The following is a 14,720-nucleotide window of genomic DNA, read 5'->3' as shown; positions in this document are numbered from 1 at the left end:
ACTCCATCAAACGTATATACCGCATAACCAGTAAAAACGATTTTCTAAAGTATGCGTGTATTTTTTTGTGGGGAAAACTACCTGCGCAAATTAGCAGGCGTAAACGTGTGTGGATAGTTCTCCTGGGATCCTTTTCACCCATGCTTTCTCTTTGAAAACTGGTGCAAAGGCCACAGGTATAACAACAAAACAAGGATTTGGGGCAAACGTATTTAGAAAGTCACCCGTTTAATGAGCACTCTAGTCTGTGCTACTGTGCACTTATCAAATCTTAAAAAAGAAAATTACCAATTAATTGCTTTTGATTTAACAAATTAACTAATAATCTTTCTTTTTCATGATGAGCTAGACTCAGCCCTTTGCCATGGGTTTGCACCTCTCGCACAGAATACATGTGTGCCGGAAAGGAAATCAAAAGATTTGGTAGTAACAGGACATGCACATGTCTGGATGGATCACAATCCTTCATGTCTTGCAGTAACAAGTCACCGTGGGTCCTGCAGATTAAGGGCTCTGCTTATCCTGCAGTCATGAGCCTGGCATCACATGGTGCAATTTACAGAACTTGCTGATGCTCCTAGATGGAGATTAGTTGGATTCAATAACTCTGGGCTGCTCAGTCAGAAATCGTGTTAGAAAGAAAGAGGGAGAGAGAACCGACGGAGGGATGGGAGGAAGTGGGAGAAATGGGCCAGTGGAGAAATGCTAGACACCTGTGTGATGTTACCTACTGAATAATATAAGACTAGAGCTTCTGGTAACAAGGGGAATGAGATACAAGTCAACAAAGACCCGCGGGACATCTGAGTGCACAGCAGCTTCATTAAGAAGGGCAGGGAAAGGAGCCGTTCATATCATTGCAGAGTGCATGGAGGGGGGAGAGTAGGAGCAGCAGGCAAGACCCTCCAGCCTGCCCGGGAGTTCCTGAGGTGAAAGAGCCGGCACTGTTGCAGCCGCTGCTGTCGGTTTTCTCTAGGGAGGAGCCCCCCAGAGGAAGGTGTGCAGGCAAACTGCAAGAGTAGGGAAGAAATGGAGTGAAGCAAATCGGAAATGAGCTGAGGTCTGACTTCAAAAGTATAAGCGGGGCCAGGGAAAATACTCATTTGGAAACGGAGTCTTAAAAAACTCTTGCTGTTTTTGGAGGAAAAGGTTTTTTGTTTTTTTTTTAATAGAAAAAAAGTAAATTAGCAAAAGAGAATCCAAGGGACCTGCTCTAAGTTGTGAAAGAGGCCAGAGAGGAAGAGAAGAAAGAAAAACTATTCTGAACAGCTGAGGCTGGTTATACTCCTCACACCTTTTTTTGGACCCCGTCGTCTGCTTTCTCAGTGGCCGGCAGGCTTCCCTGGATCTGGTGGGCTCCGCATTGGGAAGAGGAAGGGGAAATGGTGCACATCCCAGACGATGCAGACTTCAACTCCTTCAGGGAGCAGTGCGAGAGCCTGGAGGGCTGGCACATCCAGTACAACAAGGGGGGAGTGACGGTCTGGAACCAGCAGGAAGAGGAGAGCAAAGCCGTCCAAAAACTGAAGGTAGGAGGTCAAACTGCAGGGGTGCAGCGCTGACTGGCAGCCTTACAGTGCAGATAAGTGCGGTAACAGAGGCTGTTTTTTTTTTTTTTTGCGCGCTGCGTTGGCTTGTTTTCATAGCAGATGTTCCGCTTGATGTACAGTGGTCGTTGCGCATGCAAGGCTGCTTTCGGGTTTTGTTTTTTCTTTTCTTTTCTTACTGCTGTCAGTGTATCCAAAATATCCAACTGCGCCTGAGGCCGCAGCACTGCATGCGTGCTCTCCCAGCCTCGGTGTGCGGTTCCGGTCCGTTTGGGGCTCATAGCTGTCTTTAAAGCATTCAGCTGGTTTGCAGGCTTTCCCCAGAGCTCAGGAGCTGCTCGCTCTCCATGGAGCAGGGATGGTGAACTCCAGTCCTTCAGTACTGCAAGTTAGTCTGGGTTTCGGGACAAACGCAGCTTGACTACCCCCCAATAAAAGTCAGCGGTATAGTTTGGTAATATCCCTAGAACCAGGTTTGCTCCTGTCATTCCAGGACCAGAGTTCAAGTTCATCCACCCTGTTGGACCGGATAGACCATGCCTTTTCCCCCCAGAGAATTCCTTACCATGCCTGGCCCGTAGTTTCAGTTTGTAGACAGCCCAGGTGTCCTTTTGTTGACCATTTCACTTGTTTTTCTTTTTCTGGCTCCTTTTCAATGGGCTTTGTCTTTTCGGTTGTGTGTGTGTGTGTGTGTGTGTGACCATACTGTAAAAATTAATTCCAGCTCCGTTACTGCTCCCTTCTGTTCTTTGCATTTACAGCCACGGCTCTCTCTCTCTCCTAATGTACAAAACGCTGGTGACATTTTAGTTTGCTGACTGATTGGTTTCTGGGTCAGTGGGAAAACTCAATTCAATAATCAGTACTGAAAGTAATGCAATTATTGTTGGTACTACAGGGCTCCTCTGAGATTAAGATACAAAAGCTCCATATTTTATCCTCATAATATTTGTTTAGCAGACATTCCTTTTGAGTTTAGTGGGTTTTAAAATTTGTAGATAATCTATCCCCCAGGGGTTCTTCCGAGACTGACTGTAGGGGACGACTTTTTTTTTTTTTTTTTTCAGTAACATCAGCTCTAGCTATTGTTCTCTGCTTTGAAGAATAGCTAATAAATAAGTTAGCACATAGCAAAGCCCTACTCAGCATCTCCGATGCACAAAAATTGCCTTTCCTAAGCCAGACACACCAGTTCCCTGGTGTCAGGATTCACATTCTCGGGTTTCAAGGGCTGCAACCTCTATACACTGGCACTGATGTTACAGTTCTTTTTTTTTGACCTGGCAGTTTCCTCCTGCTATTTGGGGCTTCCAGCCCAAACAGAACCGACTTCTTTTGAGCTATGGCTTTATGTCCCTTCATTCATAAGTGCATGGAGATTTTTTTTCCTATTTCTATAGTTCCCCCCCCCCCCCCCCCCCCCCCCCCCAATCCCCAATCCATCGCAGTAACAGTGGGCCCGGAAAATGCAGCTCCTGATGGAACCGCAGATAATGTGGCCCCTAACTAAAGCCACTGGGTGCTGCCACTGAGTGATGGCTGAGACTCCCTCCCCCTTCCCTTGCCTCCACCGCATCCTAAGCCAAGGACCAGAAGCCAGGCCCAGGGATGAAACCCAAGCCTTCTCCATGGCCAGTCTTACTGCCACAATTCACACGATTATTGTTTATTTATATTCTGTGTATTCAGTAAAGCATTTGACACCGGTTAGACATAAGCAGAAATGACGCCAAATCCACTGACAGAAGGGAGGTAGTTTCCTGTCTCAAAGAGAAATTATTGTATCATCAAAGAAGTTATAGGGTTAAAGTTGGAACATCTGAAAGAAGTAGGATGCAAACAATAGTATGATGTTGTATGGGATTTAATTACTCACCTTCCCAAAGTCATGCTCATGGCAAGTTACAATTCAGGTAGAGTAGGTAGATCCTTACCCCAGGGTCGTAGGATCTAACAGGCCGATACTGTAAAGTGTGCTCCAGCGGAGCGCGCTGTTAGCCCGCGTTTGGCAGTGCGTTTTTGACGTGCTAGTTTTACCCCTTATACAGTAAGGGGTAATAGCACGTCGAAAACGTGCGGGCAACCCCCCCGGAACTAATAGCACCCACAACATGCAAATGCATGTTGATAGGCCTATTAGTTATTCCTGCGCAATACAGAAAGTAAAATGTGCAGCCAAGCCACACATTTTACTTTCAGAAATTAATGCCTGCCAAAGGCTGGCATTAATTTTGGCCAGCATCGGAGGCCCCAAAATTTTAAAAAAATCAAAGATTAAAAATAAAAATAATAAAAATCTGCCCGCAGCCCATGGGTTGGAAGACGGACGCTCAATTTAGCTGGCGTCCGTTTTCCGAACCGACACCGGTAAACTTGAGCGTTGGCTGTCAAACCCGCTGACGGCCGCCACTTCTGTCAAAAAGGAGGCGTTAGGGACGCACTAGTGTCCCTAGCACTTCCTTTTACCGTGGGCCCTAATTTACATACCTGGGCTTTCTGAATCACGCGCCCAGAAGAGTGGCCTGTGCGCGCGTCGGGAAAGCGAGTGCTTGCCAGCTCTCCCATGCGTTTTTCTGTATCGGCCTGATTGTTTATACCTGGAGTAATGGAAGGCAAGGTCATTTGCCCAAATTCACAAGGAGGGTCAGGGGGAGAAGTAGGATCTGAAATTGTCTTCTCTGCTTCTAACCACAAGGCCACCCTTCCACGCCATGGTTCATTCATCTAGGTTCAGGCAATAAAATACCAGTGCACTGGACTGTACAACCAGCTGAAGTACAGCAAAGAAAGGAGGATGTTCAAATATTAGAACATTTACTGATGAGAGTGTGTGTGCCATAGTTCTGGGGGTACCATGACGATCACACCTCTTTCTTCTTCCTGCCTACATTACCCAGAATAATAAGTTGTGTCACATGGGCTTAGCCAGATGGAAAGGAGGAGTTGCAATTGATGCGGCCAGAAAGAGTAGGAGCAGTGCCAATGTGCGTGGCAAGAAGGAACAGGAACAGTGTTGGCCCACGCCCTTGGAAAAAAGAGTTCCATCAGCTGCATGTGCTGAAGGTGGAGGTTACTGCCACTTGTGTGTTCCAGAGGGAGGGAAGAGTGAGTGAGTGTGAGTGTATAAGAATAAATACGTGTCATACAGTGTGTGTGTATATATGAGAGAAAACAGTTTGTGTGCAACTTTCTTCCCCAACTAATCAATGACAATCCCTAGGTGAATGGGAATAAAAACTTCCCTGGTATGGAGAATTTTTTAAATTCTTATTAATTTTAATTCTTGGGTATTATTTGATGAGTCTGCTTTTTGAAAAATTTTCTTGGTTTTTGAGATCTTTTTAAAAAGTTTTATGAGTTTAAATATTGAATGATCTATTCAGCAGCTGTTTTGAAATATTTATTATTTTTATTATTATGGTTTTATTATTATGTTTGATGCGTTATATTTCCTGATTTTTTTTTTTATTGCTTTATGAGGAATGGTGGCATTTCTGTTTTTCCATTGTTGTGCTGCATACAGTCTGGCTTGTTTCAGTTTCCAGTTCAGTTTTTGTTTCCATTCTTCTGTTTATACTTTATGGTCTCTTTTTTCTGTATAGGATGAGGAACTGTCTGTGTTCTGCATGTGTGACTGAGGTTAGGTATTTGCTAGCTTTTAGTTTCTGCATAATCTATAGCAGCTTGGTTTGTACTGTTTTCCTAATAAGAGGTGCATTGGTTTTTAGGGCCTTGTGTAATATTTGCAATATTTCCTTTTCATAGTAGGGTTGTTGCTGTTGGAGTCTAGCAGTTAGTGCTGTTTTGGCATGGGAAATTTACTGTATTGAATTGTAATCCAGTTTGCTCATGGCTTTCTGTGGACAGAACCCACACCCAAGGTGCTTCACAACAGGCCTAATACCATATTGGTTCCAAGTATCTATATGTAGGGGGTTTTGGTTGGTACCACATCGGTGCAAGTCCTTTTTCATGTAAAATTGGTTATTATAAATGCATAATTTTTGTGTCCAGTGAGGACTGGGAGGGGAGGGGTGCAAGGCTATAAGGTTTGCCTAGGGTGCCTAATACCCAGAGAAAGTATGCCACACCTTCACCCATCTCTCACTTCTCCAGGGGGGCAAATACTGGAAAAAAGAGTGAGTTGCAGGTCATAGGGTTACTGGGAGGTAGTAGGGAAGCTAACTTCCTAGAAGAAATATCACTGACAATCTATTTGCCACTCCTCTGGGAACTCTGACCCTTGCTTTCTCCCTTCCCTGCCATTTCAAGTCACCAAAAGAGTCAGACTCCAAGAGGAACCCCCTCTCTCCTCCTTGATGATTTGACCTGTGCTGTGCCGTTCCTTGGGGAGGTGAGGTGGTGGCGCGCCATCTCATCCCTCGCCTCAAGCCACAGATTTCCTTCAGCCACCCCTGATACAACATAACACACTCAAAATGTATCTTTAGAGGTGAAATGCACAAAAACATAGGGCATGTACCCTAAGGAAGGAAAAATTATTTTGTGATGAAAAACTTGGGACTTTTCCCTCTAGTCGCCAGCTGGCCCATTCTGCTGACCATTTAAGGAAGTGATTTAAAAGTAAAAGGGCCCCCAACTAGGTTGATCAGGAGGGAGCACTCCAAGGAAGGAAACATTCTCTTCCACGTAAACCACGCTCCAGTTTCAAGAGAACATAGATCAGGGGTGGCGAACTCCAGTCCTCGAGGGCCGCAAACAGGCCAGGTTTTCAAGATATCCACAATGAATATGCATGAGAGAGATCTGCGTGCCCTGCCTCCATTGGATGCAAATCTTTCTCAGGCGTGCTCATTGTGGATATCCTGAAAACCAGGCCCGTTTGCGGCCCTCGAGGGCTGGAGTTCGCCATCCCTGACATAGATTATTTTATGAAAGCTTTTTCTCTTCTTCTCAGGAATAGCTGATCAAGCTATTCCTGAGAATAGTTTGTCAAAACTATTGTTTTGTCGAAGGGTTTGTCAAAAATAATCAAAGCAAAATTACATGGATAGTTGTGCTTTGTTGATTGCCCAAGAAAAAGTATCCACACAAGTCAGAGGCTGCGTTTTTGCTTGAGTACTTTTCTGAGGCAAACTTACTTGAGTTGTTTTGATTATTCGAAACTACCTGCCCAGTGCCTCTCCCAACCAAACCCCAGCCCGGGACTCCTCCAGACATACCTGGGTAAAATTACCCACATTAGTGACATACATGTAGAAGGCAGATAATAACCAAAAAGCCCATTTACACATTTTGTCTGCCCTCTAAGGAGGTAATTTTAAAAGGAGTTACATGTGTAAATGTAAAATGCTATCATAGCAATTTTAAAAAGCCATTTACCTACATAAAAGTGCACCTACACATGAATATCCTATGGATAATTCAATGTCATATTCTGTAGCAATTTTCAAAAGCCCACTATATAGGTAAAATGCATTTACATGTGTAACCCCCAATTCTGCATGTAAATGCTTTTTAAACTCAGGTGCTGAGTGTATATAGTGGTGTTCTTTATTGCTAATACCTATCCAGTAATAATTTATATTTTTTGTGCACAATAATGCCCATCATAACAAAGAGGGGTGTGTTTATGGAAATTTGTGAATTACTGCACCTCATGATAACTTACTGCATTTTGAGAGAGAGGGAGAGAGGGAGAATCTATTTACAAGGTGCTCATAGTAGTTAAGTATTTATATCTCTATAGGAGGGCCATCTAATAGGTCGAGGTAAGGTATTAAGGTGGTTTAGGGGCCAGTTTCGCATGTAGAGTGAAACGTATGAACAGCACAATACACCTTGGTGAAGATTTGGAGTGACGAAAGTCTCACAAAGATGAAATTTTGTACTATGTTATCTCGCCCTAACTTGATGGGACAAGTGCAAAGTGATGCATATAGGGAAAAATAACCCATTCTGTAGTTACATATTAGGAGCTACCACCCAGGAAAGAGATCTAGACATAGTGGATAATATATTGTAATCATCAGCTCAGTGTGCTGCAGCAGTCAAAAAAGCAAACAGAATGTTAGGAATTATTAGGAGGGGATGGTGAATAAAACGGAACATGTCATAATGCCTCTGTATCGCACCTTGAGTACAATTCTGGTCGCCACATCTCAAAAAAGATATAGTTGTGATGAAGAAGGTACAAAGAAGGGCGATGAAAATGATAAAGGGGATGGAACAGCTCCCCTATGAGGAAAGGCTGAAGAGGTTAGGGCTGTTCAGCTTAGACAAGAGACAACTGAGGGGGGGATATAATAGAGGTCTTTAACATCATGAGAGGTCTAGAATGGGTAAATGTGAATTGGTTATTTACTCTTTCGGATAATAGAAGGACTCCATAAGTTAGCAAGTAGCACATTTAAAACTAATCAGAGAAAATTCTTTTTCACTCAGTGCACAATTAAGCTCTGGAATTTGTTACCAGTTAGTATAGCTGGGTTTAAAAACGTTTTGCATAAGTAGTTGGAGGAGACGTCCATTGCTATTAATCAAATTGACTTGGAGAATAGACACTGCTATTACTGGCATCAGTAGCATGGGACCTACTTAGTGTTTGGGTATTTGCCAGGTATTTATAGCCTGGATTGGCCACTGTTGGAAACAGGTTGCTGGGCTTGATGAACCCTTGGTCTGACCCAATATGGCAATTTCATATGTTCTTAACAAATATGTTAAATAAATAAATAAGCACATACATAGCACCCTATTTATAAACAGTGTACTCTAAAATGTAAAATGAAATTCATTTGTAATATTTTTTTCATTTTGTTTTGAAACAGTACAAAATGAAGCAGCCTGCTTTGTTGCATTTTTTTGTGTCATTTCAAAATGAATACACATCTCTGTCATATATATCAATGTTTTAACAAGAAATGTAATATAAACAGGGAGGGTAACTTTCAAACAATTCTGTGTGCCCCAGTATGCTGCGTGGAGATCTACTATAATATTTTATGACCTGTATGTAGCAGTAATGCGCAGATTGTAAAATACACTTAGGTTTACCCTCTAACACAATGGTTCTCAACCCTGTCCTGGGGACCCCCCCAGCCAGTCGGGTTTTCAGGATATCCACAATGAATATGCATGAGAGAAAATTTGCATGTTATGGAGGCAGTGTATGCACATTTTCTCTCATGCATATTCATTGTGAATATCTTGAAAACCCGACTGGCTGGGGGGTCCCTAGGACAGGGTTGAGAACCACTGCTCTAACATATACGTTTCCCTATGTGCAAATATCTGCAATGCATTGTAAGTGCATACTTTTCTTACTTATTTTAAATACATGCACATATATCTTTTACATGTGATTTGTTCATGTAAAACTCTTTTTTACATGAGAAGAGGCATGGGGGTGGCTTGCGGGAATGACAGCTACTACCTGGAGATTAATACCCTTATTCAATAAACATATACACAGTTAATGCGACTCCAACTTTGCTCTATGCTTCAACGGCAAGAGGAAATGTGAAAAAAAGGATTTGCATTCACAAAAAAGCGGGGGAGTAGCTTGCTTGTTGCGGCGGTTACTACCCCAAACCAAACCAAATAAGCCTGATACTTCACTTGCAATGCATATCCAGCATAGCTTTCTGCTTCAATGGCAGGGGGAATGAAGAAAAGAGGATTTATATTCAGAGCGCAACCAATAAGGACTGAATTACATAGTCTGGGTAAACAAATAAGCGTGGGTGTAGCTTGCTTGTTACGGCAGTTACTACCCTGAATCAATTAAGCCTGATACTTCACTTGGAATACATATCCAGCGCAGCTCACTGCTTTAACAGCAGGGGGAATGAAGAAAAGAGGATTTATATTCAGACAACAACCAACAAGGACTGAATTGCACAGGCTGGGTAAACAAATAAGCGTGGGAGTAGCTTGCTTTTTGCAGCGGTTACTACCCCTAACCAATTGAGCTAGATACTTCACTTAGATGCAGCTCCAGCAGTGCTCTCTACATCAATGGCGGGGGGTGGAAGGTAAATAGAACCAAAAAGTTACTAATAAGGGCCAAGAGTAACAGATAAGTATGAGAAAAAAAAATAAGTGTGACAGCTTGCTGGGCAGACTGGATGGGCCGTTTGGTTTTCTTCTGCTGTCGTTTCTATGTTTCTATATGGAAGTCAGTATATTTTAAAACATGCACATGTAATTGAAATCACCAGTTTGCTGAAGCCTATACCAATTCAGCCAGTCCTTCTCCAGGTCATTGAGACCCTCCTAATTCTTCACTCTGAAATCCTCCTCCCCTTACCCAGACCTTCCATTCAACCAATAGTAGACAATGAACAAGTCAGATATAAATTGCACAAGATAATTAGTAGGTATAAAATTATGTGAATAAGTTGCCAAATGTACGCTCAGCCTTCAGAAGCATTCTCCCTCATAACATAAATATTATTTTATTCAGAAACTATGCATTTCTTTATTTTGGACTCATGAATCACTTGAGGCCATAGCACTAAGTGATGCACAATATAAAACATACATAAAATGTAATTAGACAATACAATAATAAAATAAACATAAAAACCCAACTCTTTCCTGACTAAAACAAAGCCTAACAATTATTCATGACCTGGGTACCGATAAATTAAACTGTTTCCTGACATCAAAATAAAATAGTGCAACCACAGAAGGCATATTTTGAAAGAAATCTAGATGAGCCAAAGTAAATCAGGGGGAGGATAAATTTCAGAGGCATTTTTGTAGATAAACAGAGATTTATCCATTTCAATTGGCTGTCCTAAAATTGCCCTATTAGTGTCCCGCAATGCATGTACTTTTAACCACATTTAGGAGAGGTTTACCTGGCGGATGGCTTTGAGCGGGATTTGGGCATAGACTGTGTTTTTCAAGTCTATGTGAAATATTTTCCTTACAAAATCTTACCCACCCAAAAAGGAAGTGCAAAGGTCTGTGCATAGTTTGCACCCGCAGCAAGATTCAAATGGAAAGTCCATTGTGTGGCTTCCTCTTTGAAACTAGGCCTAAAGTCCACAAAGCAGAGAGTCTGAAGATTGCTCCACATGTTAACCACCTTAAGTCTCTCGGTACCTGCAGAGCTGGCAGGAATGGGACTCTACTGGATAATATACATTGCTTGCAACTTCGTCAAGACCTTTTGTGTTGACTTTGCAGAAGACCAGCGAGCCTTGTAACTGGGGATCTACAATTCTTCTTAGAGAATTCCCCAACTGCATAGATGCAACATGTTTACATTAAAGAGCAAATATGTAACAACAGCATTAGCACTGTAATGCAATATAAGCATTTAAAAAGTAATTAGACGCCAATGCTCACATATTAGTGTTTACATTCTGAAACAAGCTCCCGTTTTAATGTGCATTAATTTGGCAAAGGAAATTTGATAAGATCATTATCCAAATGAGTCCATGTTGAGAAAGCAGCAAAAGCAAATGTTGTTTGGCCAGTATTAGTACTGATTGTGGGAGCTATAAAATGCAAATAATTAGAGGGATGCAATGTAATTAAGAAATTTCATTTGGTACAGCAATTATATGCCATGGATAATGGAAAGGTAATTAGTGCAATATTTGTGGACTTAGCAAAATTAGTTGACCTTGTAGAGACATTTCAAAATACCGTTGAGTAAAATGAGTATCTCAGGCATGAATATTTCACATTCTGTATTGCCAATATTCTAGTAGCTTTATTGGTGCTGGGGAAGTTTAAATTCTCTGTAGGATGTCACACCATTTATTGCACCAACATGAAAATTATCCAGTGATGTTGTCTCTGGGCTTTCATGACCACTTTGGACCTTTCTTTTGATGTTTTCTTCACTTCTGAAGGTGGCAGCAACATAGTCTTAAAAGATCACAATATTATCTTTGGAGTCTGGACACTTTTTTTATGTTGGCTCAATAAAAGACATAACAAAAACAAGTGAGTATGCCACAATTTCCTGCCTCCCAACTCAAATTCTTCTACAGCACAGCTTTTAGAAAAGAGATGACATCAGACGTGGTGCTTGACCAAATTTATTTCACATGATCAAGAAACTACTACCCTCTTGGCATCATTTGCCAGTCTCTGGTGTTTTAAAACATTTTTCTTCTCTTTTTTTTTTCTCTTTATCTTGCACATAACATTGAATCATACAGAAACTGCAAAAGCAATGCCACCTGTCAGTCAGTAAAACAATGACTCAGCTATGTAGCTTTGAAGTCATCCTTTATAAACGGATAATCCTGCTCTAGTCGCTCATAAAGGTCTTCCAACAGAAGATATCACATTCTGCAAAGAATTCAGCATAACTATCTCTAAACTAGTTGCTTCCATTTACATAAGAATCACATTAGCAAAAACCTATTCTGAGGAACACCTGACAATAATAAACACTTGTTATTAAGGCCAAGGACACTCTTTGGATGTACCAGTTTATTAACAGATTTTACTGTACTAAATATTTTCAATATTTTATTTTGAACACATACAGAAGACAAATCTCATAGGAAACAATTTACAGAAAAAAGCCTTTGGTGAACTAGGTCTATAACTCACAGATTACCACTGCAAACAATGATCACACAAGTGGTAATTAATGGCCTGTAGTTGCAATCTGCACAATTCCAGAGAATCCCAGAAGTAATAGAGATACTAGTGGCCAACAGATAATTTTCATTTTTCCTTTTACTATTGATATAAAACTTATTGTAAATTGGTATGATCTAACTTAGTCTGTACTAATGATGTACTCTTGCTTTATATGTAAATGTCAAATAATCAAGTTACATGAGGCAGTAGAGTATATACGTAGAAAGGTTTGGCTGCTGGCATTCCTCATGGCTCAACATTATTTTCGGCACTGTTTAATATATACTTATAACTACTGTGCAAAGTTCTTTCCACTATGGGAGTGCAATATATGATCTACGTGGTCAATATTCAGTTTCTCATTCCTCGTGAGGTAGGAGGGCAGTTCTTTTGTAAAGGCTGTTAAGATGTTTCAAGCAGATGTGCAATTGGATGATAACTAATGGATTGATATTAAATTCGCAAAAAATAATGCTGGTATGCTTTGGGCAGGCAGGTCCTTCAGCAGCAGAGATTGAGTTAAATTTAGAAGCTCAAAAAAACTATGCTGCATATAGTAACTGAGGCATGTGACTTAGGTTTTATACTAGATTCTCAGCTGAGTATGAAAACTCAGGGTATTCTCTGTAGGATGTGACACCTTTTATTGCATATCATATATTATGAGTCCTCAACCAGATTTTAGGTAAGTAATTCAGGTTGTGATATCCCCTATGTTTGATGATTGTAATTCATAGGTTCTCTCTCTCCAGAAACAATCTACAATGCCCTTCTAGTAGTTAGCTATTTACATCTCTATAGGAGGCCCACCTAGAAACTCGAGGTGAGATTTAGGTAGTAGTGTAGGGGTTGGGGCCACTTTTACATGCAGAGTGAGATGTACGAACAGAACAGTGCGCTCTTGTGAAGATTTGATGTCCTTCAGAGTGAGGAAACTCACACAAAGATGAGATTTGTACAATGTTCTCACCCTAGCTTGATGGACTCTCTACCTGGGTAACATCAAACTAGGTGAACTCGTTTTATTATATTGTATTGTCTGTAATTTTATGTATGTTGATTTGTAATCCACATTGGACATAATTAATGGAGCTTTAGAATAAATACTTTTAAGGAAAGAAAGGAGAAAGCCACCACTGTGCAACAAAATTTCAGCATGATATTTTAGAATACATTTTTTTAATATAATTATTTTTATTAGAAACAAACTAAATGCCCTTCCTTAGAATGGTATAATCAACAAATTGGAAATCCTGGAATTAATCTAAAATGGATTGAAAGCTAACCAGGTACACTTTTGTACTCCCAGCAGCTAGGCAATGTAGATTCCAGGTCGCACTGCTATTGGCCAGTGCCAGCGATGCTGGGGCTTGCCAAGGGAAGAGGCTAGTGGACATAAAAGGAGGAACTAAGTGATGTGTTTGTTTTCATGCCTCTTGACCCCGCACTATCACCTTATGTATTGCCACAGAGTGGCTTTGGCTGAGGGCTCTCACCACCAGAACCCCCATTGCATCTGAAGCCATGCTTCGGTCCCCCTTTCTGCCTTCTCACTGTTACAGCCCTGGTGGTGTTGCATCACTGCAAAGCATGGCCCATCCTGACTTGTTAGGCCTAGCTCTCTTTAGTAGAGCTAAGGACAGCTGCTGCTGATCTGTTCACCACTCCTGCCTGTGCTGCCAGTTCACTTCCCCTTCTGGCTGGGCTGCCTCATAGGCTCATTAAGGTAAAGAGTTGTACCCTTTGCCATTAGCAGCAGCTCCAGAATACTGACACCTGGCTAGAAAGGTGGTTGATCAGGAAACATCCTTCCTAGAAGGGGTGTGAAAGCTGTTGCTTCCCTACACTTTTGCATGACTTCCCCAATACACTGATAGAAGAACAAAGTGGCATGAAAATCCCAAGGCACCATGAGAGGAGCAAAGCAGTACCCACAGTGGCAGGAACACCTCTTGGCTCCAAGTGAGGGGCAAGGGGTACCAACCAAAGTTGTATGACCACACCAAAACACTCCAGTATAATCTAGAGAGAGGCAGATAGGGAGGAGCAGGCAGAACACAACAATGGAACAACAGCACAGCAAGGACCTAATCCAGGAGAGAAGCAAGGAACGAACAGCAGACCAGGCAACAGCAGCAAGAATGGCAACTAGCAATAACACAGCAAGGTGCTCAGGCTAAAAACTGTGCGCATTGGTTCCCTGTAGCTGTGCATTCAGTCTTCCTGCCGTCTACATGGAAATTCAGGGAAACTAAGCAGAGGGAGGTTTATTTTAATGAAGGACAACTTTTCTACCAAGTCTGGCACCAGATTTTCAGTCTGACTACTCATTACATGATTCATCTGAATCGGTACTTTCTCTGAATATCTGGGGCAAACACGGCTCAGGAGGAGTCATGAGGAGCATGGTGCTGATTTTGGGTGCTCCACTCCTACTGCCCCTGCTCCTCCATTGATGATGCCATCCTCCACTGACCGCCTTCTTCTACCCTGCACCATAGGAACAGAGATGGGAGTGTGAGCAACTGGTAGACGCTCTTCCAGCTTCAGCTTCTTCCTACCTGACCATACCACTGGTTTCCCTCTGCTATAAAG

At 41.9% G+C, this 14,720-nt stretch overlaps 1 protein-coding gene across 2 annotated transcripts in view; it reads left to right on the top strand.

Moving 5' to 3' along the window:
* Positions 1-635: 635 nt before the first annotated feature.
* LOC115079872 (START domain-containing protein 10-like) overlaps positions 636-14,720 on the top strand; it is a 56,494-nt gene continuing 42,409 nt past the window's right edge. Inside the window, exon 1 of one of the 2 annotated variants that reach the window (XM_029583816.1) lies at positions 636-1,529. In XM_029583816.1, the coding sequence (XP_029439676.1) occupies positions 1,383-1,529 (147 nt within the window). In that variant the 5' untranslated portion in view covers positions 636-1,382. The remainder of the gene's footprint in view (positions 1,530-14,720) is intronic. The other variant, XM_029583817.1, reaches the window with a different exon arrangement.

This window comes from Rhinatrema bivittatum, chromosome 18 (assembly GCF_901001135.1).
Source record: "Rhinatrema bivittatum chromosome 18, aRhiBiv1.1, whole genome shotgun sequence".
Classification (NCBI taxonomy): Eukaryota; Metazoa; Chordata; class Amphibia; order Gymnophiona; family Rhinatrematidae; genus Rhinatrema; species Rhinatrema bivittatum.
Note: the sequence above shows the minus strand (reverse complement) of the source record. Positions and strands in the feature narration are given on the sequence as shown.